The following is a 24,824-nucleotide window of genomic DNA, read 5'->3' as shown; positions in this document are numbered from 1 at the left end:
CTAAGTCTCTTAGCCTGTACTTTAAGAAACTTTTTTTGCCCAAGCCTGCTTGGAGACAATTGCAGCAAGGCGAGAAGCCAATCTTAAGAGAAATTTGGGTAATTCATAATTGTGGAGATAAACAAATCAATAATAGCATATCATTGTGCCTGTATACATGTAAATGTTTAGGCGAGTTACATGACAATTTCATTAAAAAACTAGAGTTCCACAAACACATTATCTTCGCCAAATAATCAAGGCTTATTGTGGAAAGTGATTTATATTTACGTGCCTATCACCCCCTGCAAATTTGATCATGCACCATACCATTTGGACGCTATGATTGGGCGAATGAGTCCAGTTAAGATAGGGTTAAAATCATTTGGTGGTACAGGACTAGTATATGTGTAGAGTGTGCTGATATATGTTATAACTGGTCATGAAAAATATGAGTATGTTGATATTATATGGGCCACAAAGGTTCGATATGGCAGTGTTGAAAGTTGAAAGTGATGATGAAATAGTACAGTCAATACATATGAATAGAATAAATCTGGCACGTTTTTAGGTGTTTCTAGTCAGGCTTTCTATTTTGTCCCTATTTCGTTATGTCGCCAACCGTGTTGAACAAAAATGCTTAAACTGAACGCGTCAAAAACCAGCAGGACCCACACCTCTGCTTGGAGAATAGTTTATTTATTTGACCTACATGTACGTTTATGCAAGGCTGTTTACATGACCTGACCTGACCTGACCTGACCCATGTCCCATGTCCCATTGAAAGGCAGTGGGTTAACAAACTTTCCTTACTAATTATGCAAATTAGCTCCTTATTTGCATAATTAGTCATTGATTATATAAAGCACCATCCGAGCTCTCTACATACCAAACATCACGACGATCTGTCGACCCATTCTCAAGTTATTCATGTCCGCATGTCAAAACAAAAACACCCACTGCGGTTCTTAACAAGCCGCTAGGGGGCCAAAATTTACAGAACTTACTTTCTGTGGCATGAACTATCTACCACACAAAAATCATGACCATAGCACTTTCAGAAAATATGCCCCTAAATTTTGAAGCTCTGCTGCAGTACCTTTGGTACCCGCTAGAAGGCCCATTATCGAACTTGACCTTCCTTTCGGTAAATCCTACCCATCCACTAAATATCATAAGGATCCATCAACAGCTTCTTGAGTTATGTTGTCCACAAGAAAATTCACATCCACACAAAGCCCGCTGCAGTACCGACGGAAAGTGCCAGGAGAACCATTTTTGAACTTGACCTCCGTTTTCACAACATCTACACACCTGCAAAAAATCATGAAGATCCATCAACGTTTCCGTCACTTTTTTTGCCTACATACAAAAAAAAAAATGCTATGTCCGCTGCAGTACTATTGAAAAACGCAAGGTAAACCATTTTCGAACTTGACCTTCCTTTACACAACCACTACACACCTACCAACAATCATAAAGATTCATTGAAGTTTTCTTGAGTTATGCTCCTGACATACATTCAGACCCACCCAACAGATTTTTCAACCAAAAACATAATCCTCTCCGAGTACAAGTACTCGGCGAAGATAATAAGATGCAACATCAGGCGTTCGAGGGTTAAATAGTCAGCTTTATTCCATCAAGCATAAGGTGTACAGATGAGACAAATCTAGTTCAACAGCACCATGTCATAACCTGTTGAGTTCTTGGGGGGTTCGGGCTAGAAGTATGACAAAGTATGAGTCACTACATGCACCACTTATACGGTACTACAACCGTTACATTCCAGTGATATAGATGAGTTTATCCTACAAGAAGCTACTGTAACACTATCATATTTGCCATCATATCACTTCTGCATTTCAATAGTCAAGACCTTTCGTTACCAATCCTGCTAATATATCATGATTCATATTTGCTACGGCATTGTCACATTTCCTAAAGAAGAAAAATAAAGTTCTGATTGATATTGTAGACATACAACAAAAAGTTGATTGCCAATATCAGATTTTGCCTTGAAACAAATTAGGAAGAAATCACAATGATGTTTCATTGGATTTTCCCGTTTTGTTTGTACCCATGCATACAGAGTACTTCGCAGACTCTCCACTATACATGCTTATTACTTGTGTTCCGTACACCATAGAGGTGCTTAACACGATATTTGACGAACCAACTAATTACCAATACACACATGACACGAAATACTGTATAATATTTGGGAATTTAATGCTTTGACACGTTCAAGTTCTGAAGAAGTATTTCAAAGTATTTATTTCTGATGTCCAAGAAGCTGCCGTAGGTGCTGTGCTAACTTCTGTAATGTCACGATGACGTAGGTCACAAATCCACCTTAATCTAACGGAGCGAAACACTGGACAAAGGTTAAAGCATTAGGCAGTTTCCCCTCGCGTAGCTGTCCTAGAAATAGATGGCCTGCCTTTCGCTAAGGCGGGGAGAGAAAAAGGGTAATCTATATTACATCCATGGAGAATCCTTTAATGGCATTTCGTTATCATAGCTGATTTAATTTTCAGGGTATAATGTGTTATAATATAGATGGGGATTAAGGAGTCAGAGAAAGTAATGTTTTTGTTTGTTTGGCTTACATGTTTCAAACAGTGACATCACCTGTTTGTGAGCAGTTCAGAGGATTTTGTTTTGTACTTCTTCATTAATTTTCTTTAATAGCCTTATCTATGTTATTGGTTTGGGCTAAAGAAAGACAGTCTGCCAAGCGTGGCAAAGGCTGTTCCAATGCCCCGTGGCAAAATCAAACTAAGTAACAGGTTTTTGTCGTGCAATAAACAAAGCAAGGAATTGATCACGTTGCCGTTATAACGTGCATTTGTTCGTTTAAATTTGGTCGTATGGTACTGCATCACTTACTCCAATGCGGCCAACTCACATGACTTGTACTGGAAACTTACGAAACACTTACTGCACCAATGTGGTTATCTAGTGTCTTATACAGCTCTTTGTTTGCTTTGGATGAATATACTATTCCATCAACCCCAGGGACACTATCTACGTTGTATTTCATTATAGGTTTACTTGACGCAGCTGACAAAGCAAGCGGAACAACATTCCACTGAGAACGAAAGTATAGCACTCCTGGTAACGTATACTTTAGTAATGAAATAGCTCAAAAAGAAGTCCAAGAAGAAGTCCAAGAAAAGGTTGGGAATCTTGTAATCCAGTGTGCCGGGTCTTTTAAGATTCATGCATGTTTGCAAAACACTTTATGTTATTCAGATTGGAAGGGACAAATGCTTAAATATCGCGCGAAAGGCGTCCTGTTGGTTGATAATATATGAGTCAGTCAAAAGACAGAAATCCTGCCAAATAAAATTGTTTCATTTCTCAAGTCTTTTTTTCCTTCATTTTTCCAGAAATTTGAAACCACAGTAGGATGCCAGTTTGGTTCTGAATCTTCCCACAGTTACGGCCTTATTACCTGCTGCATATAATCTCCAGCCGGAAATGACACCGGAGATTGTGCTGAAGGTGTAATAATGTAAGCTCGGCATCTCAGTTTATGCTTGGAAAAATTTCTCTAGTTGGGAGGTCAACTACTCCTTTTTAGGCGACAAGGAAGTAAAATAGAAAAAAAAGAAGGAAAAAAAGAAACTGTTGTTCTACAATGTATTTCAGTTGTTTTGAAAGCTACTTACACTTAACACTAGTTCTATGAACAGAGTCAATTATTGAACTTCTATGGATACCTGTGTTTAACAATGTGGCCTTTGTTTGGATACATGTTTTCTTTCTTAATCACTTAGATTGTTTGTCTTGGGCGAGGTCCTTATTTGGGGATGCCCTTTAACGGCGCATTGATATCTGCCAGTGTCTTGGAGTAGCTTCGTATGGCTGCAAATCGGTCACTCGTCTTCTAGATCTGGCGTCAGCCTCAGCTGTGGAAAAATGGAATAAATTGCCTCAGATATTATAAAAGCTTTATTATCATCTATTATCAACTTATCTACCACAGTTACTTGACGTATCATTTGGCCACTTTTCCACAGAGAGGAGACCGTTTAGAGACTTTTGAGCGTCCCCAAATTCCACAAAGCTTCTAAAGGTACTTTCGGGAGCGCTCAATGATCTTTAAAATCTTCCAATGAGTTATTAATGACCTCAACGATCTTCCGAAGATTTTTAAGGTCTTCCAAGATCTTTCCAATGATGTCAGCTGCAATGATATCGATGATCATGAAAGTTCATCTGAGGTTAAAGTTTGCCGGAAGTCGGTATCGGCCCCCGCCACCGACTTCCGGCAAACTCTGACCTAGTGCTGACGTCACACTTGCGTATAGAAGCACGTGTCGACATTCGCTTGAGTCAGATAGCTGACGAAGACCGAGTAGTTCGGTCGAAAATTCCGGTGAGTTGGAGAACAGTCTTTTTATCATTAGTCGCTCACAGGTCTCTGACCTGTGGACATTGGGCCTGACACACAGTGAGCTGGGGAAAGATCAAAACGCTCACCTGTCAGATTCAGCAGCCGGCGGAGGTGGTGCAGGAGATCCCACACCTTGGAATGTTCAAGATGGTTCTTCCGATCACTGAGAAACGATAGGCAGAAACGTCACTTTAGTATGAAAGAGTATCCGCGAAGACACATTAGAGTAGACTCTGTAACGGAGAAAGACTCAAGGAACAGCAAAACCCACCAACTGTCGTCATGCAGAGACGGGGGGCGATACAGGCTTTATTCGGGTTCACGTGTTGGTAAGGTCACGTGCCGGAAGTAATGAGTTATTCTTGCAGAAGAAGACAGCAGTGGCATTGGGAAATTCGGCAGCCCTCTTAGAGCCTTACGAAGTTAACTTCAAAGCTCTCTCACATTTATTACACTACACATGCAAATCTTTCCTCAACACGAGTTACTGGGGAAAAATTCAAAGTGACAACCCATGCAATGCAGACTTGTGTAGTCTAAAGGCTGTTTTAGACCGTCACCAAAGGACATCGCCATAACCAATTACCACTTACAGATGCGACAATATCGCCACCGTTGGATTGGATCGTCCATGAAACAGTTTTGTTTGATAGTTTTTATCCAACAGGTTAAAAGTGAATCATCTAGTTCCTGGACGCGTGGCAACATTGGTTCCGTCCTATCCGTGAGCAAACTGATACATGTTTTTTGGCTGCCTTCATGAATAGATATGATCTGGTCCTTGTCTTTAGCAATCAAGAAATACGTCATTTTGCCATTCAAAGACTGTAAAATACGTCATTTCAACGGTTATGAAGAATGGCCAACCATTTGGCAGTCATCGAATAGCATCCTTCGTAACGACCTCAGGCACAAGAAACCTGACTTGTGACTTAGAACTCTTTGTTATCACCTTTGATTTGAAAAGGTGGATCTGACATTTATCAGGAATCACGTCCCATTCCTCGGTGATCCCAGGTGACCTCCCCACATGAATCCACCTGTCATCAGCTATATTACAGCTACGGGTGGAGGGCAGCACCTTACAAGCCTCCTGTTCAACACCGTGTCCGTAAAGTCTGATTGGTTTCACGTTGTTGTGTATCATGGTGCATGTCTATTCTGATTGACCAGAGGTGTTGCTATAAGCGCGCTCTCTATCAGTAGAGATATGAAAAAATAAGTAGTGTTTATTACATAATTTTCAAAGATATGATCTTGTTATGTGTCTTTGCTGTTTCAGTGTGCTCAGAAGTAGAGGAGGTTGCTGATAAAGTATAAGGATATAAGTCTCTTCTAGTCTCTCCCTGCGGCAGAGTGACCGCAGCAACATTGTCTTATTACATAACACAACATGATTTGATCTGCAAAGGAGAGATCCAATGTCAGAGAAAATTCCCAAAGAGAGTCAGTAAACATACTAACGATAGAGTGGAATATGCATAAGAGTTACACATATTTTGGAAAAAAGTTGCATCTTTATGATCATTGAGGATATGTTTTGGGATCATTTGATGATTGATGTCTTATGTATAATTTTCTATTAAGATGGTCATGCAGCTTGCGATGCAATTATCTTCATTTATCTATTTAGGAAAAATAGAGGAGAAAAGATCACAATCATAACGCCTAACCTTAAAGACTAAACGGAACTAACCTATACTCGTGGTCTAATGTAAGGGAACTAACCTATACTCGTGGTCGAATGTAAGGGACCTAACCTATACCCGTGGTCTGACGTACGGGGACTAACCTATAATCGTGGTCTAATGTAACGGAACTAACCTATACTCGTGGTCTAACGTAAGTTCCGGCAACCCCTCCAGTCGGTCGAGATCTACCCGGGCCGGTTGGTGGATGTCCACCAGAGTGGTGGGGAGTCCTCCATGGGAGGGGTCATGTTCCCCCCGGGGGAGGGGCTTGTACTCCCCCTCGCCTCTTTGCCTCTTCCCGACGGTGAGGATGCCGTGTCCATGGTTACGGGGACCGAAGAGCCGTCTGAAGTGCGGGCAGTTGCACGTCCTTCTCCAGCAGCATCTCGGGAAGGCCCATGATCCTTTGCACAGCAGGCCAACGAACAGCACCGCCAGGAGTACATGCATGCAACGCATCTGTCTGTGGAAGAAGACAGAAAAACGAGTCAGAAAAGTAAAGTAATATCTATGTATGTGACAACGCTGATGAAAGGTAGATATCCAGGTAAAGATATGCCAAAAACAGTTACTCAAGGCACTGGATAAACTTTTGAAACAGACGTTTCAGACAGCATCCGCTATCTTTGTCAGTGACTAATGGAAAGAACAGGAGAACCCGACTTTATACCAAATGTATGTGACAATACTCTACGTTTGGGACATCACTGTGAGCTGCAGTGCAAAGTGAACCAGTCAGAATTGCCCTGAAGAAGATGACAGAAGGTCATCGACATCGAAACGTCAGGTCTTCTTAGATATGTGGTTGTGAATATAATAAAGACCTTTGCTATTCAGTAGTTCACGATGAAATTATATTCACGGCGCTAGAAAAGTCATTTGAAGCGTTTGCGAAAAATTATGTCCATTTATATACATCTCGAAAGACAAGCGGGCATGCAGTACCATTGATTTTCAAGTACTAGTACAAAAGCGCTGACAAAGATACGAAAACAGTAACCCCCAAATACATTAAAACAGTAAATAAATAAGTTAACAACAAAAGTTTTAAATGGAAAAATGTACTTATATACATCTCAAAAGACAAATGGGTAGTCTCTTTAATTTCCTAAGTCCAAAACCGCTGACATATTGCGAAAGCAGTAAATCCAAAATACATACAAACAGTAACTCAACAACAAAATCGATGGAAAAGTTAAATCATAAATGCAATGCAACAGCAACTACTGAATATATAGACATCTATCATAGACACATAGAAATAAAATACCTCTGATAGTTCACAAGACACTTACTGATTGAACCGGACTAAACAAAACAAGTCATGACTACCTGCCCGTTTTTAGACATACGCCGCCCATTGCCAAATACTTTTAACTACTCCAGAGAAATGCCATTTGGAGCGATTTTAAGCCGGTTGTAAATAGAAAACTCTGTAAAAGCTCTACACAAATCACATGGACTTAGAAAAACGGGATGATAGCATCTGGACGTCCGTTGATTGCTCTTATTGCCGGAAAGCAGCTCTTATGATTAGCCATAACATCATCTAAATGACATTACAAATCTAAAACGCAGATACTAGAGAAGGAAGTACTAGTTTACAATACTATATCATATCCAGCCGCGCAGCAAGTGTAGATTTCAAGATAAACGTACAGCAAGTACAACACATGCGTGGATAATAGTCTCGTTTGTAAGTCAACTAGTAGCCCGTTCATGTGTTGAAACCAAGTTACAATAGACATGAAAAGGGACTGTGATATAGCCGTTTGAGGACTCGCTACGTCAACAGAACTGATGAACAAAAATCAATCTCATCACAATGATAAAAAGCTTGCAATCTCACCGGATGATATGCTGCCAAAAATTGCAGAAATTCAGCAAAAGTCCTCTGTGCAGTAAATGTGAAAACCTTTATCCGTATTTATATCGTTATCTGCAACTCCATTTCAACGTCAACGTGTCATCACCTCGTGACACAACATACGTCACAAAACACTTCCTCCCTTGGGCCAATGGAAAGTTTGGTGCTATGACGTCATCTCAACTGTAGTGTTGCAACTGAAACGATCAAACTCAAATAAAAGTGTGGATCACACGCCTCATCTTTGAATCCCTTCTGGGAGAAGTAGATAAAAGATGCGCAAACGTCTTGTGACATCTTGTAGGCGAACGAAATTGAAACCACAGAAGCGAAGACGCCCAACTCCTACGTACGAAATAGACTGGGGACATCAAAAAAAGGTCACGAAGAATAAGCACAAAATTGCTCCCCGCGTCCAATTTGGACAAATCCGCTTCCTTCCCCGTTGAGAAATAGAGAAAAGTTAAGGTATGCTCCGATGTCTGCCTTCCTCTTATTTCTCTTATACAGCCGAACTTTTTACATCGTAGGCCAGTATTCTGATGAGAATCTGTACATACTATGCAACTATGAACGGCAGTATGTGCAATTACTTTCTTGTACCGGACAACCTCAATGTGACTTGAACAAATACGATGAAACAGTCCAGTACCATGCTGGATAGACTATAAAAAATTAGGCATGGCAATATTTGATTGTCAATGAGATGATCTACTCAAATTGGCCACAGAAGAACTGTCTCTACCCCTTGTGTCTTGAACCTGATGCAACAATGGCCAAACAGTCCAGTACTGTATACTATCAAAGACTATACAAATTAGGCATGGCGACATGTGATTGTCAATGTGATTGGAACAAACCAGATGATTTGCTCAAATTGGCCATAGAGCAACTGTCTCTCCCCCTTGCGTCTTGCCACGGAAGCCTTTGTATCAATGTCCAAACAGCCCAGTACTATGAGAAGCTGTGCAGACTATATAAATTAGGCATGGCGGCATGTTCTTGTCAATGTGATTGGAACAAATCAGACAAACTGCTCAATTTGGTCACAGAACAATTTTCTTCCCCACTTCTTTATCATACATGTCGTATATACAAGCTCTTAACATCAAGGACTGATTAAAGTGCCAACGCTCTGCAGGTATCTTTGCGGTTTCCCCAAACAATGTACATGTAGTAGATTATAGTAACAAGATAGCAAAAAAAATACTTGTCCGACGTGTTTGGGGACAAAAAAAACACCGGTTACGACAAACAAAAGTCGAATGTGAAAACAAAAATGAATGGTACATTCATGTGTTTCAGTGCAAATTATTGCTTTCCTTTAGACCGTTCCAAAACATAGACAGACAAACTGACAGATAATACCTGTATCATTCAATATCAATAACTCAAAGTTGTACATGTATGATATTAGCCACTCGTATGATAGTATCCATTAGTAACGATTTACCACCAATAAAACGTGTCTTCTGCCAATAATATTAGGGATTTAATCTACTATTGGTCTTCTCCCATGCACAACGGTCATTCCCCAAGAGTAGGTTCGAAAGCAACGGATAGAACGTGACTAGACATCCGATATGGTCATGAACATACGGCAATATCAACCCATGCTTTATAACTGGACTCCCGGCAATACTTAGCAAGACAGTGGCTTCAGAAGTGCACTTACAAATCTTGTCTATCTAAAGTTGAGTTTTATCGAAGTAAAGCTTAGCTTTCCTACCGTCACAAAAAGGCTAGATTTCAATGATAAACGCTTTAGCCAGGCTACTGATGTTATGCAATGCTGGTGGTGGACCATAACATGATAAAGTTCAAAAGACGAAAATGGTCTTGCATATGGATCAGAAAACCTGAAATGGCAGTAAGATGTACAAACTGGCGACAAGCCAAATGCAAATTCAAAGCATATGCCAAAAGACAAAGTACGTCAAAGAGTAAAAAGAAAGAAAACTTTCTCTACAAGACAAAGTCTTCTCTCTCTATATGTTTTCCAGGTAATGTTACTTCCGTGTGTCATTTCTCATTTTACAATGTCTGTATGGTCTTACATGCGTTCAAAAAGTGTAATACGAACACAATGTAGATAGAATTTACATATGTATGGAAAGGTAATGGACTGACTAAAGAAAGAATGAATATTTTGGTAACAAGTTCTTAGAGCCTCCTACGTGTGAATGTACGACCTATTAGATCTATTTGCGTGCACGTTGACAGACTAACTGCAAATTAAGTTGTGTTGTTACTTTCAATGTAAAGATGCATTCTTTTTGTGGAAGAACATTAGCAACATGCTTGTTGCTGTGAAGGAAGGCTCGTATGCGAACACAATGTGGTTTATGTTTAATTGCAGGCAGTCGTTAGCTTCTCGACAGGCGATAATCAATATTCCCGTCGCGTCTCCGTTAATTTGAAGCTGGGATTGCTTAAACGAAGCTACCCAGCGGGAATAGTGCATTTACCGCCTCAGCGTCTCAGTTAAGTAATCATCATTGTGACAAGAAGTTATTTCGAGACGAGTTTGTAGGGTCGGGTTTTCCCGAGCGACGGAGACACAGACACACTAACAAGGTGCAAAATGACATTTGCAGAGCAGCCTGATTGACTGAGATGTAATTAACGATTGAATTGGGTAATCATAAGGTGGTTTCAGAGCTGGGGCGTTGCTTTGATGATACATGCAAATCCCTACAGAAGTAACAACAGCAGTTGCGGTTGAAGAGTTGCGATGAACCCACTAGACAAGCTTTTGCAGTTACTCCATACTCTAGACAAGATCATAAAGCACATTCACAAAAGGAACGGTTGAACATGGGCAAGGAAGCTATGATCAGATGGTCTTTCCTACTGGCCCTTATGCCATGAAATCTGCAAAGGCAGTGTCAACATATTTGGTGAGGAAGAAATAGGTTTCTGTCTTGAAGCATGGCTGAAAGAGACCTGAAGTTGACCCACCAATCGCTGGTTGCATGTTAATTGTCTATGGCTTTTCACATAGGAAACCCTTTACCTGCTGATGTTAAACGGTGTCCCCTACAGAGAAATGACGACAATGGTTTGAAATATGGTAGAAGTATCTCAACTACAAAGAACAACTGGTTGCTATCGAAGCCAGTCCATCAACTGTACGATGTTGTAGACTGAGAGTGCATAGAACACTTGACATTTGATAAAACACATCTAAAGGCCTAAAATACCCTACAATTATCTTCTCATGACGACCTACGCCATTCCAAAACACATCATGCATGGAGTGCTCTAGATATGATGTCTTACGTAAGACGTTATTCATATCTATTTTCTTAGTACAACCGATTTCAAGATACTCGGTTTTGAATATATCTTTCGATGTGGCAACATTCGCAATGCAAAAAAAAAAGGTAAATACATCTTAGAAACTGCTTATTTGTCAGCAAACATACCGAACACCACGATTACCCATACTTAATTGTAATATGATATTACGGATTTACTAATGTTAGAGCCTTTGATCCTCAGTAAGTAGAATTCTAAGATTTAATTTGTTTTTCTAAATATTCTGTAGCTTGCAGTTGACCATACGAAAGTCGCTGTACTTTTTCTGTTGAGTCAATAAAGCTTATTTCTCATCATTAGTTGAATCAGCATCTCTCTAACCAGCTCCAAGGCAATCTTGTGATGTAAGACATGCTGGTGCGGAGTTAGCACTCCCGGCGTCACGTAACAATCACCAATTAATGGAGCTTCCAACAGCGATTATCTGACTGACGACTGCAATTTAATGTATCGCCGGAAGTTCTAAGAGGAAGGTTATCCATCGACCAGAAAGATGGCGATGAGTACATGTCACCGCTCCCTTGCCTACGGCGACGAGTCGTTGAGATGTTATATGAAAAACGGCCACCAGAGAAAACATACCGTAAGTTGAAAATATTTCTCCTCAAGCAAGGAGCAATGGATCGTCATAACTGCTAAAAAAACGAGTTTATGGAGCCTTTTGGTGACATGTTTTACAAGAGCATTTGGTAATGCCGAAGGAGGAAAAGTAGAAAGCTTTTTAGATAAGGCAGATAACAATATTCACTCAGCAGTTGCGCATTTTAAGGGTCACAGAGTTCATACTAAACACTTAACAAAATCTCTTTCGGAATATACTAAATATGAAAATAAGGTCATCTTAGAAAATACAAGCAATAGCCATACTATTATTGATGTTATGACAAATTAATTGACTAAAAAGTGAAGAAATGTTATAATTTAGTTTCGAAGAAAACATCTACCTCAAACATAAAACAACAACAGGCAGACAGCTTGATACTGGAATGTATATAAATTCACGAGAGTATATCCAGCCAGGAAAGTAAACCCAGGACAAGTGGTCACCATTAAATCTTTTCGAATCCCAACCAAAGAAGCCCGAACAAATGTTTATCTAACGTACATCGCTGTTTATTCTCACAACTATGCTGACCGACTTCACCGTATTATACGACGTAACTACTGCTATGTTGCCAATTGACCACAATACAGTTGGTCCATCCTCTCAACAAACATCAAGCCCTATGAAATCTACCTTATCAAGATAAAACATCTCAGGAATGTACAACTAATGCACAGTACACGGGGAACTCACCCTCACTGTGTCAGATGGATCCCACTTAAAACGGCTGCTCCAACAGTGGGACTCTCGACACCATTGACAAACGCCAGCTGGTCTGGGCAATCTCGCTCGACAATTTCAAGAGCGAGAGTCACTCGCCGGGTCCCATCTGACTCTATACATGCGCGGGCATGCGAACCCACTTTGGCGCAGGGTTCCGACTGGATGCACTCAGAGTCATAAGATTGATAGCAACTGCTATGGGGGCCCTACAACATTCGGTAAGACGTTCAGGCCAATAAAACATACAGAATATTTCCGGAACTAAAATAAAGCATATCATCCAATATTATGATATGGACGATAAGCATCCATGATAATTCCCAAAGAGAAATGTTATGCATAAATCGTACGTATTGGTAATCATTGTAGAACATCGCACATTAGGCCACAACAAGTAGATTTTATGGATGACATCTGTGCGCATTGATTTTCGCTTGATAGTCGTTTCCCTCCGACGATGGTCAATATGACAAGAAAATAGCGAAACTTGGAAAGTATGTCGTGTGTAGTTGTCGAAGTGACACTAGTACAGTGGACTGTAGTTATAGAGGCAACAGTGTGGTAGTCTTAAAATTTAGTTGGTGATACTGGGCTATTACACTAACGTTACGCTCTGTACTTCTTGACTCTAGCCATAGTATAGGAATAAGACTTGGTGGCTTTGATACCATGCCGTGTCGCTTCAATTCGTCCTTAATCATAATGTTTATGCTCTCTGTTTTGAAAAACTATTTATCTTGTTTTTTGTGCCCTTCTTTTTTCTCGCGCTCTCGCATTAGATTAGGATTCTGCAGATGATGTCATTGATAAAATGTACTTGCTGTGGCCTCAGCAGAGGCGTCCAACCGCTTGGTGGGCAATAGATGGTTATGGAAGCATATGCCTCAGAGGGAGTTTGTTGTTTTATGTTGGGTAAAGCACCATCTCCTCGGAATAACATAATGCACCTTGCGGGAATATGAAGTCAAATAGATGCGCCGTAAGCTGTCTCGTGGTTTCGCATGGGTTCTCGTGAGGCCAACGCTACAAGTAACGGTTCGTGACGTCAGTACACCTGTGGAGTGACTGCAACAGGCCCCAACCACAAGCACACACACACAGCGGATGGTCTATATCTAGTGTACACAAGGCACCGTTTATCGTGGAACATGCTGTTACTGGTGGGGGGAGGGTTAGACGAATCGATGTAAAATACAATCAGGAGCAGTTCTAGAAACAAGGCGATAATTCCCGTGTATACGCACGCTTAAAACATAGACTTGCTGTGTAGATCCCTCGTGTAGAGTCTTATATATGTTCTGCTGTTTTGGCGTGACCATATGTTTCAATTTTAGAAACTATATTATCTATCTCTCTCTCCCTCTATATATATGCATCCTTTCTCTCTCCGCCCAGCACATGCCATGTCAACTTGGAATTGTAAAGTTTTGAACTGCAAAGTGTTCTTCTGAAGTCACCCTGCAGGCATTTGAATGCGTCAGAAATACATGGGGAAATCTGTGCCATTGACAATGACATTAGCTAGCTGCTGGCAGATACCTTGATGTGTCAGGCCGGGCATATTGCTGTCCGCAGATTGCAATGATAACACACTTCATATTACGTTGATAAGCCATAGGCGTAAGGACTCCTCAAGCCATGGTCTACCTGGTCTGGAGAGAAATGTTGGGAAATTCCTTAACTTACTTTCAAAGATGAGACCCAAAAGGTCGTTGAATGTTGGTGACCTTTGCTATACTGCAATCCGATCTTTTTGGAGCGATCACGAAGTCGTGAGAGACAGATCAGGGAAGTCGGGCGGGAGAGATTGAAGGGGAAGTCAGCCACAACACATGTTGACGGGATACCCAAAATTCGCACAAGAAAAATCACAGCAAACAATACACAAACATACAGATAATCAAACTAAAATGATCATACAAGACTATGCAGAACTTCTGAAGCTAAGAAATAAAAATTTCCAACAGCACGCCCGTTTGGTGCTGTTTGACCCGCTCTTGATACGTTGTAAAAGTAGGTAACTTTCCCATTTTGAGCTATCCATGAAGGTCTTAGTGGCCTTATGTGTAGGTGTGATACGGTTCTGTGATGGGACATTTACACTGAGTACTAAGCCAGCAACTCACGTCTTTTAAGTGTCTGCCAGAAGGTGCGAATAACAAACTGTAGATCATGAACGTGGGGCGAATGGGTACATATTGCAAATGCAAGATCCTACCCCAGCAGCAATGAGTGGCTACAGTTTATCACCATGCAGCATCATATTCCCATCACCATTTATAGATGTACATGTATATGTGCTAACGGTGCAACGATGTTCATGAACCCCTAGGCTATGTATGTCCATGGATCGGATCAACCAGACTGTGTACACAAGTGTCGAGTATGATGTCTGATTAAAAAGCAGTATGCAAAACGTTTCATATAAAATATATACCATTCAGTACATTCGCGTTCAGAAATTCCGAGAAGGAAGAAAATTGACGTCTTTCTTGAGGAGATGCGGAGAAGATTCTCACGGATCCTATAAACGACATCTAAATGCTGTCAAAGGCTTACATTTTCGGGGGGAAATGGCAGAGATGGTGGTACTAAAGAGAAAAGGGCTCTTATTTACAGATTCAGAAGCGCTTCTTCCAGGCAAATAGACAATATCTATATGCTTAAAAATATTATGCCAACGAACATCAGTGTTTTCTAGGTACGACTGGACAGCAGTGTGAGAGGATTGTGGATGCTTGTGAAGTATTAATATGGAAAATGTAGCATTGCATTAGGTTGGGGCAAAAATATGTGAACGGCGTCCCTTTGGCGTCTGGATATTGACAACTTTTCAATTATACAATGACTCGAAACTAGGCCGTCCAAAGTAATTCCTTTCCCAGACAAGGTGGGAGTGACAATGGTTGCTAAAAGCTCTTTGAATGTGTTGAGGACGTTGGCATAATATTTCTAAGCATAGATATGGTCTATTTGCCGCTTTACAACTATACCCTGACTCGAAATTACAGAGTAGGTCTTAAAAGCATGGGTGGGGAAATGGTCGCGTGAATCCAGCCTTTTAGAGAGTTTTGCATGTTACTTCTAAGACTATTTATAGCATGGAATAATCAATTAAATCAAGACATCGTCCAAAATAGACGAGCCACTGCAAGTTACATGAATTCATGATCTTTTATGGTACATTTAGCCATTACATTACTCTTACACAAAAGGGCATTGGATTCTGCTACTGTAGATATGAATGGTCATGGATTATAAGAAGTGAACGCCATGGCAAACGCAGGAATTTGTAGAAAGTAACGTTATTTCAAAGGATTCTTATTTCATTCAACCTTCTGAACATGCTTTTGCACAGCTGAACGTACTTTTTCCCCGGCGGACAAAATATAGGCAATTGCGAAAGGTGTCCTTGTGACCGGGCAATATAACAATATTGTCACCAACAATGCAAAACCCATTTCAAGAGGGCAGCTCATAAAATAGCAAAAAGTAATTTTGCGGACCCATCCGAGGCTATTTTGGACATATAGTTATTGGTTTCTGTTTGTAGTAATGATGGTTTCCAGCCCTTGTAGAATCTGTTATCTACCGTCTGTGTAAAAGTTTCACGAAACAAACTTCAAACTTTATTGTTAATGGGACGTGATGAGATGGCGACCAATTTTGCTAAAGTGACGTCATGGCATTTTATGGGAGGCTTTCTGTTTCTGAAGTAACAATTTCGACGATCATTAGTAGTTGTCAGTCTTTTGTATGTTAGTATCAACTTACAAGCATATTGCAATTGCGTAAGGATTGAGTATTTGATTTAAAATTCATGGACATGAACTTAATCAACAAAAGTCACACAGGACATGGTAGAATATGTTATTCAGACGTGCTTTCATTAGTCTGTGTTTGTCTTTCTTCACAACTCATTAGTCTATCCAAAAGGGTTTCATTGTATTTAATCATGATACACAACACAATTTCCGTTAACTGATAATGATGTCGATGAGAACCGTGATATGCATTCATTGAAAACCCTGCGCCTCGAGCAAAATGCATAACCCAAGGACGTGGTATGATGTCCTTATCATATCAACGAACCAGAAATGTTAAAGGTAAAGCCGGAATTGTTTTTGCAATTGTCGAGGCGGCACGATATTGAATGAGCGGCTGCCAGATATGATATATACACGACATTGGCTGATATGATCGACAACGTAACCTTCACTGGATCACTTCATTTCTGGCACAGAAGATATATATCACTGGGCGTGACGAGCACAAGAAACGAGCGCACTGTTATAAAGTGCCATTCTTTAATTTGACAAGGCACAAAGGGTGTTTGCAGTCACGTGGTCATGACGTAATTCAGTGGCCGCCATGTTGGTGGGTTAAATGGCGAGGTCAGAAATGTTCGACACAGTTGATTAAATTCTATCTTCGACAGCTATTTCATTATTTGTATTGTCACATACTTCAAGCACATTCAGGCAACTAATAATTAACCTTATTTTACGGTATTCTTCTTGGTATGTCGTTATATTGTGGAAGCAGCTTCTGTTCGTTAGGTAACCTTGACTTGGTAGTAAACGATGGGTAGCATGGGTAGCTATTAGTATTCATTCAGTACTCCTTCTGTCACATCTATTGGCTACTTTCCTCTCAGAATATACTAAGAAATACGGTGTGTAGTATACCCTTCTTTCTTTAAAAAAAAACTGTGTACAAACTCTTCCTTTGTACCCTACGGGAGCTTCAACTCTGTTGAAGGTGAACATTCATGAGTAACGATAGCCATTAACGATGATGAATGTTTGGATGTTTAAAAATGTAAGTCAATGTTGTCACTAGTTTGATGTTGAAGCATTAAAGAACACGAAGAACGATTCTATGTCCCCAAGACAGTAATCAATGACGAACCTGAAAATAACTACACTTAGGCTTTCAGAACACTACTTTGACATGTACTGTATCATTTCTACAGTTTTGGCAACTGGACGTAAGATGCTGTACTGTATACAGTGAATGAAATCAAGATTATTATACGTTTTGTATTAGTGATTAATATATCAGACATCAAGGTGAAGGTTTTGTGGACATGAAATATAACTACCCTTTTAGAGGACTGCTTTTATTAGTATAGAAAGTCAGAATGGCACAAGAAGGCTTTAAGGGGAACCAACGTTATCCGCCAGTTTTCTTCGTAGAAAGCAAAGAAGCCATCAGTAGATGCAATAAAGCTTTCTATTTACCGTTTTACATTTCGTTTTGATGTTGTAATGCGAGGTGTAGAATAGAATGATAAACTATGGGATTGGTGATAGGACGTAAGTTGTCAAAATCTGATAAAGGACGATGAGTAAGGTCAGCTATAAGAGATGGATAAGATTTGAATGTGTATGAATCTAATAAATAAGAGGCCAAGGCTATCAAAACAGTCATGTGCTTGGAGAGAAATATCATCCAATATTTTTTCTTCTGGAAAATGGTTGTATGACTTCTATGAAAGTGACTTGTGGCACAGCATTGGAAGTAGATGTACATTGTAGTTGTGGGTCATTATGCGAGAAAACTTCCAACCAATCAGATTGTGTGAAAGTGCAGAAGTGGGTGCCCTGTCCAAGTAGCCTTGCAATGTTTTTTTCTACGATTCAATACACTATGTTTTATGATTTATTTAGAATATTATGTATTTCAGAACATGGTTTAGTTGTCTATCTATATCTCACACGGTCCTTTGAAATAGTATAGCTCAGAATACAACTATATTCGACCATTTCCCAAAAAGCAAAGTACTAAATGTCAATTCAATTTAGAAAGATATAGTCCAGGACGTTCGTCTCCTGTCGTACGAAAAAGCACTGACCTAGCAGAGCAAGAGCCTGTGTCATTGAATGTGACAGTTTTCACAGACCTGAGCTGCGAAAATACAGTTATGCCCATAACTACAAATCCAGTATCAGGCTCTAATTCAATTACCTTAAGATGCAAATCCAAACATTGCATTAGTCAAAGTGGTCCTGGAGAGAAATATGTTTTCCGTATGCAATAAAGAATGTATCAAATCAGGTTACATGATAACAAGAATCATTAATGGCTCCCATAGCGTGTACATAACTGTGGCGTGGGATCTAGAAATATGAAATAATTAATATCATTGTCGCTAATGCTGATGCTCGTCAAATCATCCATCAAATTTGCTGCTTAATGGATACTTGTTGCAATAAATCACATTTTGCCGTGTAATATATAGGCGCATGTAGCTAACATTGAACTGGCTTGAATTTCCTTTGTGCTGTGTCATTTCATGCTTTTGTCTACATCCTCTCGGTGCAGTTTTCACTTTTTCATTCGTGCTTCAAACATATCACAAACCTGCGATAGCAGTCACTTAGATATAGAAATTGCTCTACATGGTAAAGTTAACGTTGATGTGTTGCAATGCTTACATATTACATGTCCACGAAGAATATAAAGAATGGTGATGAATATAAAGTGGAGATTCCCCAAAGAAATGGCGGTAGTATTAATCCACATTCCTAACCAAGTGCATTCCGTTGTATGTGCGTTAAAGATGAATTCATCGTAGAAATTGAAATATGACCCGTTACTGCAACAAAGTTTGTTCTTGCCAAATCAAACAGTCTTGAAGTTCCAAACGCCTCATCCCACGGATTTCAACACTGCGTCAAATAGCGGGTGCCTGTTGCTATCATTGAAATACTTTTGATGAGACATCGCTAGAAGCTCAAGATGTACCCAAGAGGACACGACTAGTCAAATCCAGTCGGGATGCCGGTGGTTTCTGACGTCAATGGTGACATCACTCTCCTCACAAAATGGCACAAGTTGCCATCCAATCTGCTGATTTCCAACAGTTACCCTTCTGTTCCCACCGAAACAGCAGACGCACACTTAATGAACATCCCAAAAGGGACGTCTTCTTTGATCGTTCGAATGTTTAATGAAACATTTCAGACAAATGAAAATATCAATTGCTCAAAATTTCAATTCTGCCACAGCCGCCACTGCACCAAATGTCAATTTGTAATGTCAAAGAATGGCTGCCCTGTGGATAATATGGAATACGCCTTTAATAACTGTCACACAATTCCGTTACTAGCCAAGTTTGTAGTTGGGGGAATTTAAAGGACACTTCAGTACTTCGTTAGATTCTTTGACTTCTTTTTTGACATTTGCGATGTATGGGGGAGGGGGGTAGATAACTTTAGAATTTGCAGGTATCCCGAAAGTAATTCACTTTATTCAGTTGCCTTCGTTTCAGAGCGAAATTCTACAACATATCGGATTGCATTATTGGGTTCATCTTGCTACTAAACAATTGCCGAAATTACTCACCCGCGTGCATTTGGTAGAAGCTTCGTCGTTAAAAAGCTCCCACGTCTGTTACGAAAAGAGCCGACATGCTCATGGGAGCTGCATGCAAAAACATAATCATACGCATACTTCTTTCTATCTCAAAGTCTTGTGTGTATTGGGTGATAAGCACAGCAATCCATCAAGTCAAAGGATGTTGAGCAAACGAAACATGAACGGTAAACACTAATAGTTCATCACCTACAGAAGCACAGCCTAGAAGATGCTGCTGGTTCAGACAAGGAGACGACAGGAATGTCTCTCTCTAAGTGCCCACAAGTCATCTCCACAGACATAGAAGGTGCCGGCTATGGTAAGCAGATCTGCAGCAATTTCTACATCCAAGGCAAGGCGAACTTCTTTTCCACCGTGACATTTTGAGTTATATAATCTGTTTCCTGTATAGACAAGTCATTATGATTGATACAAGTATGGAAACATTATATTTCCGTACACCATATCTAAGACACATACCGATAGGCTCCTTTATATCGACGAGGAAACTTCTTCCATCCGGAACATACAACCTTGACATGGATGCAGACATAGTAAAAGGGAAGTGGACAAAGTAGTACAGGAACTGTGGAGAATAGATTGTTTGTAGTGTGATTTCTCAACTGATTCCATGATTGGCGTGCTTGTGTGTCCCACCGCAAAGCGCAGGGAAGTAAAATTAAACTAACTGTCTTTAAACTTGACTTGTAAAAGTGGAGTGGCTTTTCCCTTCCAACTGCCATGTCGGAAACATCAACTCCCAGAGGACTGTCAGGAATCATTGGTCCATAGCTCACGCTGTCTTTGATCAAAGAACAGAACCACTTAGTACTTAATGCTTCAGTTGTTAAATCATTTGCAAGTTGATTCTTATTGAAAACAAAATCGCCCAGTGAAATGACAGTAATCACAGTGTAAAAATTGCAGCTTGAAAGCGTAAAGAAAGGCTGGGATCGATGCTTCAAGGTAAAAAAAGGCATACAGGTGAGTAAGCACTGTGATTGAGACAGTGGAAGTGAGACAGTGACAGTGAATTCCAATCTTACATTATTTTTCTAACTCTGTCACTCACTAAGCACAAAGTTTGCGTATTTGTAAAGCAAGACTTGAAGGCGTTTTATTAATACTTAAAGTAAGTGAAAAGACGCGTGCCTGTTTTTGCACTTTCAGGAGGACAATTAATGATACTTCAAATGTTACCCCTTTTCCAGTACAGTTGGATGCAAAGAGAGTGGTGGCAGCTAGAAAACATTCATTGATGAAGAATGCTGCATGGAATATCAAATCAAAGCCTTTAAACTTTTCCCACGCGAAACGCCTGTTTACCTATTCGTACTTAACTTGTGTGATTTGAATATGTACGCATACACTGTACGGAGGAAGAGAAATGCTATCTCATCGATCATTTGCTTAGCAGATTTAGTTCATGGCTCCCTGGCGGTGAAGTGTTTCGGAACAGGGCATAGAGCTGGGAACCGCTAGTTCATAACCAAGTAGAAACCAAGGGAAATACAAGTTTTTATATGATCTAAAAAGGATCCGCAAAGTATTTTTGCGTGAAATGCCAGATAATGTGATAATAAAAGATTGTAATTTGAGTGATATGAGAATGTAATTTGAGTGATATGAGATGTAAGAAATTTCAGGTGAAGCATTTAGATAGAGTGCAAATGTAATAAATAAATAAAGGATGAAATGTCTAGAAATGAAAGCTTTAAAACATAGTTTGAATAAAAAAAAATCATTGTCTAAGTTCTCAGTCCACACAGAGAAACACAAATGTAGGTATATACTGTAAAATCGATATTAACCTAAAAGATTTAGCCCCTTTCCGGAGCAGAACACAGCAATGGGGCCTGCTAATAACGTCCTGGGACCTGCTAATACATTGGGAAGGGGAAAATAATTATGAGCATCCAGCATTTTATGGGAGGCGTCCCAAAAGCATTGTGGCTTAACAAGGCAACTAATATGACTAGAGATTAGAAATATGTGTAGCATGCAAAAGATGAGATGTAGATAGAATGGGGAATTCTTAAGTTCTTGGTTTGGATTTTTTTCTTCATTCATCTACGAGAAAGACGTAAGTAAATTACAAACTGTTGACTCGAGATATTCGGTAGATAAAAGGAACTGGAACTGGATTATACATAAATTGCCAAACCTAACATTGGGAAATAAACGTCGAGGCAACTAAGGGTAAACCAAGATTTTGATATGATCTGAACACATTTATATGGCATACAAAGCGGCATGAGCATACTGCAATGCCAGGCAAAGGATAGATATAAAGTACGTTGCACATCCTTTCATGTCAACTTGTTCATGTGGACAACAAGAAACCAAAGGAGACAAATGCGAGGAAACTGTGGACTGTGCACTCAACAGTTAGAGTTTGTGATAACTAATGGGTGAATTATGGCAACCAACTGAAACAGGATGATACATAACCTGGGAAATGAAGGGCAGGAGAACAAATCTAAACCAGGATCACCAGGATTTGCGAAGCATTTCCGAGGCATTGTAAAGAGTACAAAGTGGTAGGAAACGGTACTATGTCAGTGAAATAAGAAGTACTTGCAAACTTATTCTGAATGACAGAAATGCTACTCTTTCACGTTAACTTGTTAGACATGCAAGACACAGCAGAAGAAAAATGCTAGCCAATTCTCGACCATTGAGTTATTAGTTTAGTCTATGAATCCCTGTGGGTAAAAGGTATGGGAACGTGGCATTGAGCTGTTACCTGATGATACATTTTCTGTCAGACCAAACTCGGGTGTACACATGAAAATCAGAGGGAACCCAAGATTCCAATATAAAAAAAAAATCATGGCATTTGGGCTTGAAAAGTGGCTAATCTGGAAAAGAAGGTTGAAGAGAATACACGTACATTCCGAGTAATTTCAGGACTGTAATGTATACTCCTCTGAAGACGTCTTTCTCATGGAATCCAAAGCGTTATAAATGGCGAAGAGTCGAGATGAGATGGTGAGGAAAAGTCTTGGAAAACTTCTTAAGAATGACTAACATGTTCACCTTTTAAGTTAATCCGTGCTGTTTGAATGCAAACACACAGAGGAAGCCAAACGGCGGTAAATTATCGATCACGCACTCAAAAGATTTAGTCTAAGATCCCCCGAGGGTAAAAAGTATTGAAACATCGCAAAGACTTAAAACTTGATAATACATTAACTGTCACAACCAACACTAAGAAATATTAACTAAAGGAAAACCAAGGTTACTGTATAAACTAAAACTCGAGCATCGTGACTAGAAAAGGTTGCCGATGAAATGAAAGAGTATTGAAAATACGGGTGCACTTGAGAGATGTTAACATTACATGCCCTTTGGCTGAACTTTATTTAGGGAATACAATTTTTCTCCAATAAAAACAGAAGGATCCCCCGTAGGCCGCATGGGTTGGGAAAGCAAATGTATCTTAGTTATCACACTACCCAATACGACTTTATTTTCCATTTATTTATCTATCTATCCATCCACTCATTCATTGAAATACATGTAACTGGAATTACAGGTAAGAAATTCAGACAATTTATCTAGTCAGTGGAGCTATATATTGCCACCGACTACGCGATTAGTTTGTTTTTTGAATACATATATCAAAAAGCATTTTATTTACGGTAGACGTGGCCATCCCAAGAGTAGATAGATAGAGGCAAACGAAGATAACAAAGTGCACTAGCGGACAACACGACCCGCGCCACAAATAGCACGTACACTTTAAGGCATACCTTTATGCGGAGATTTTATGGATTAACTTAAGTAATGTATCTTAAGATTGCCCATGAGGCATTAATTATGGTTAGCAACTTGTTTATTGATTTCTTTACCACTGTATTGTTTACACATAAAGTTACTATACGATTTTAACAGTGAGTGCAGTATAGGTATATCTATCAACATTTTCTATTATTGGACCCAATAGAATATCAGCAAATCCTATAAACATCACATGTCAGTTATGACCGATGGTATCATTGTTCCTTATCAATCACTTGTCATCACTTTCTTGCTTGCCTATCAGATCTCGATATTCTAAAAGTTAGGAAAGTTATCTTTCTCAAATTTCATTTCTTTCTATGATATGGTTTAAGTTCAACGTACGGGTGCAATGAACGCTAAGACCCTGATTTATAACGCTCGACATTTGGGACTGGAATAATGTCTGATATAATATACCAGTAGGGCAACAGCACGCCAGTATCTGGACTCTCGAACTTCTGAGCTAGGAGCAGTATTGCTAACCACAGAACCACAAACGATGAATGTGTGGACAGGGTAGAATGGAGTATAGAAACAAGTTTTTCATGTACCTACAAAGTTCAAGCAGAAGAACCGATGACTTGTATGCTGTCATTTTATGAAAAAAAATGCTATTTCTTGGAAAAGAAGATGTTATGCTGGAAAAAGTTCCCTCAAGATATGGCCGATGACGCACAACGCCCCCCTACGAAAACCTGTCGCCTCCCTCCCTCACATGTGTCACCTTTCCAGTGCTCAAGCTTCTCGGAAATTGCTTACCGCTCCATTTACCGCTGCGGTGCTGCAAAATCCCCGCAGGTTAACGAACAGTTCACATGGGCGTGTGAAGGATTTTACAGGTAAAAGATCTAAGAGGAAGCCACGTTACCTAATGGGGAAAAGATTATCGATTGAAGCGTTGTTACATTCTAAGTCAACACGGCTTCAGGGGGGCGAGTACAATGTTCATTTTGACAGCTTGTGGCATCTCTACAAGGCTAATAATAACACAGAGACTACTAGAGACTACTGTTTCACTGCACACTCGTTCTCATTGAAATGTACACATTTTGTAATCTCCAATTACCGATTGAAATAAGATTTTCC

The 24,824-nt window shown here is 39.9% G+C and overlaps 1 protein-coding gene across 4 annotated transcripts in view; it reads right to left on the bottom strand.

Moving 5' to 3' along the window:
• Nucleotides 1–1,591: 1,591 nt before the first annotated feature.
• Nucleotides 1,592–24,824, bottom strand: part of LOC136420808 (uncharacterized) — a 29,519-nt gene continuing 6,286 nt past the window's right edge. For 2 of the 4 annotated variants that reach the window (XM_066407916.1, XM_066407914.1), the window contains exons 2-4: nt 6,209–6,538; nt 4,471–4,547; nt 1,592–3,896 (exon numbers count right to left, since the gene is read on the bottom strand). In XM_066407916.1, coding sequence (XP_066264013.1) covers nt 3,805–3,896; nt 4,471–4,547; nt 6,209–6,534 — 495 coding nt within the window. In that variant the 5' untranslated portion in view covers nt 6,535–6,538 and the 3' untranslated portion in view covers nt 1,592–3,804. Of the gene's footprint in view, nt 3,897–4,470; nt 4,548–6,208; nt 6,539–7,924; nt 8,157–12,560; nt 12,812–24,824 lie in introns of those variants that run through there. The other 2 variants (XM_066407913.1, XM_066407915.1) reach the window with 2 other exon arrangements.

This window comes from Branchiostoma lanceolatum, chromosome 15 (assembly GCF_035083965.1).
Source record: "Branchiostoma lanceolatum isolate klBraLanc5 chromosome 15, klBraLanc5.hap2, whole genome shotgun sequence".
Taxonomy (NCBI): Eukaryota; Metazoa; Chordata; class Leptocardii; order Amphioxiformes; family Branchiostomatidae; genus Branchiostoma; species Branchiostoma lanceolatum.
The sequence above is the reverse complement of the archived record's forward strand: the minus strand, read 5'-3'. Positions and strand labels throughout refer to the sequence as shown.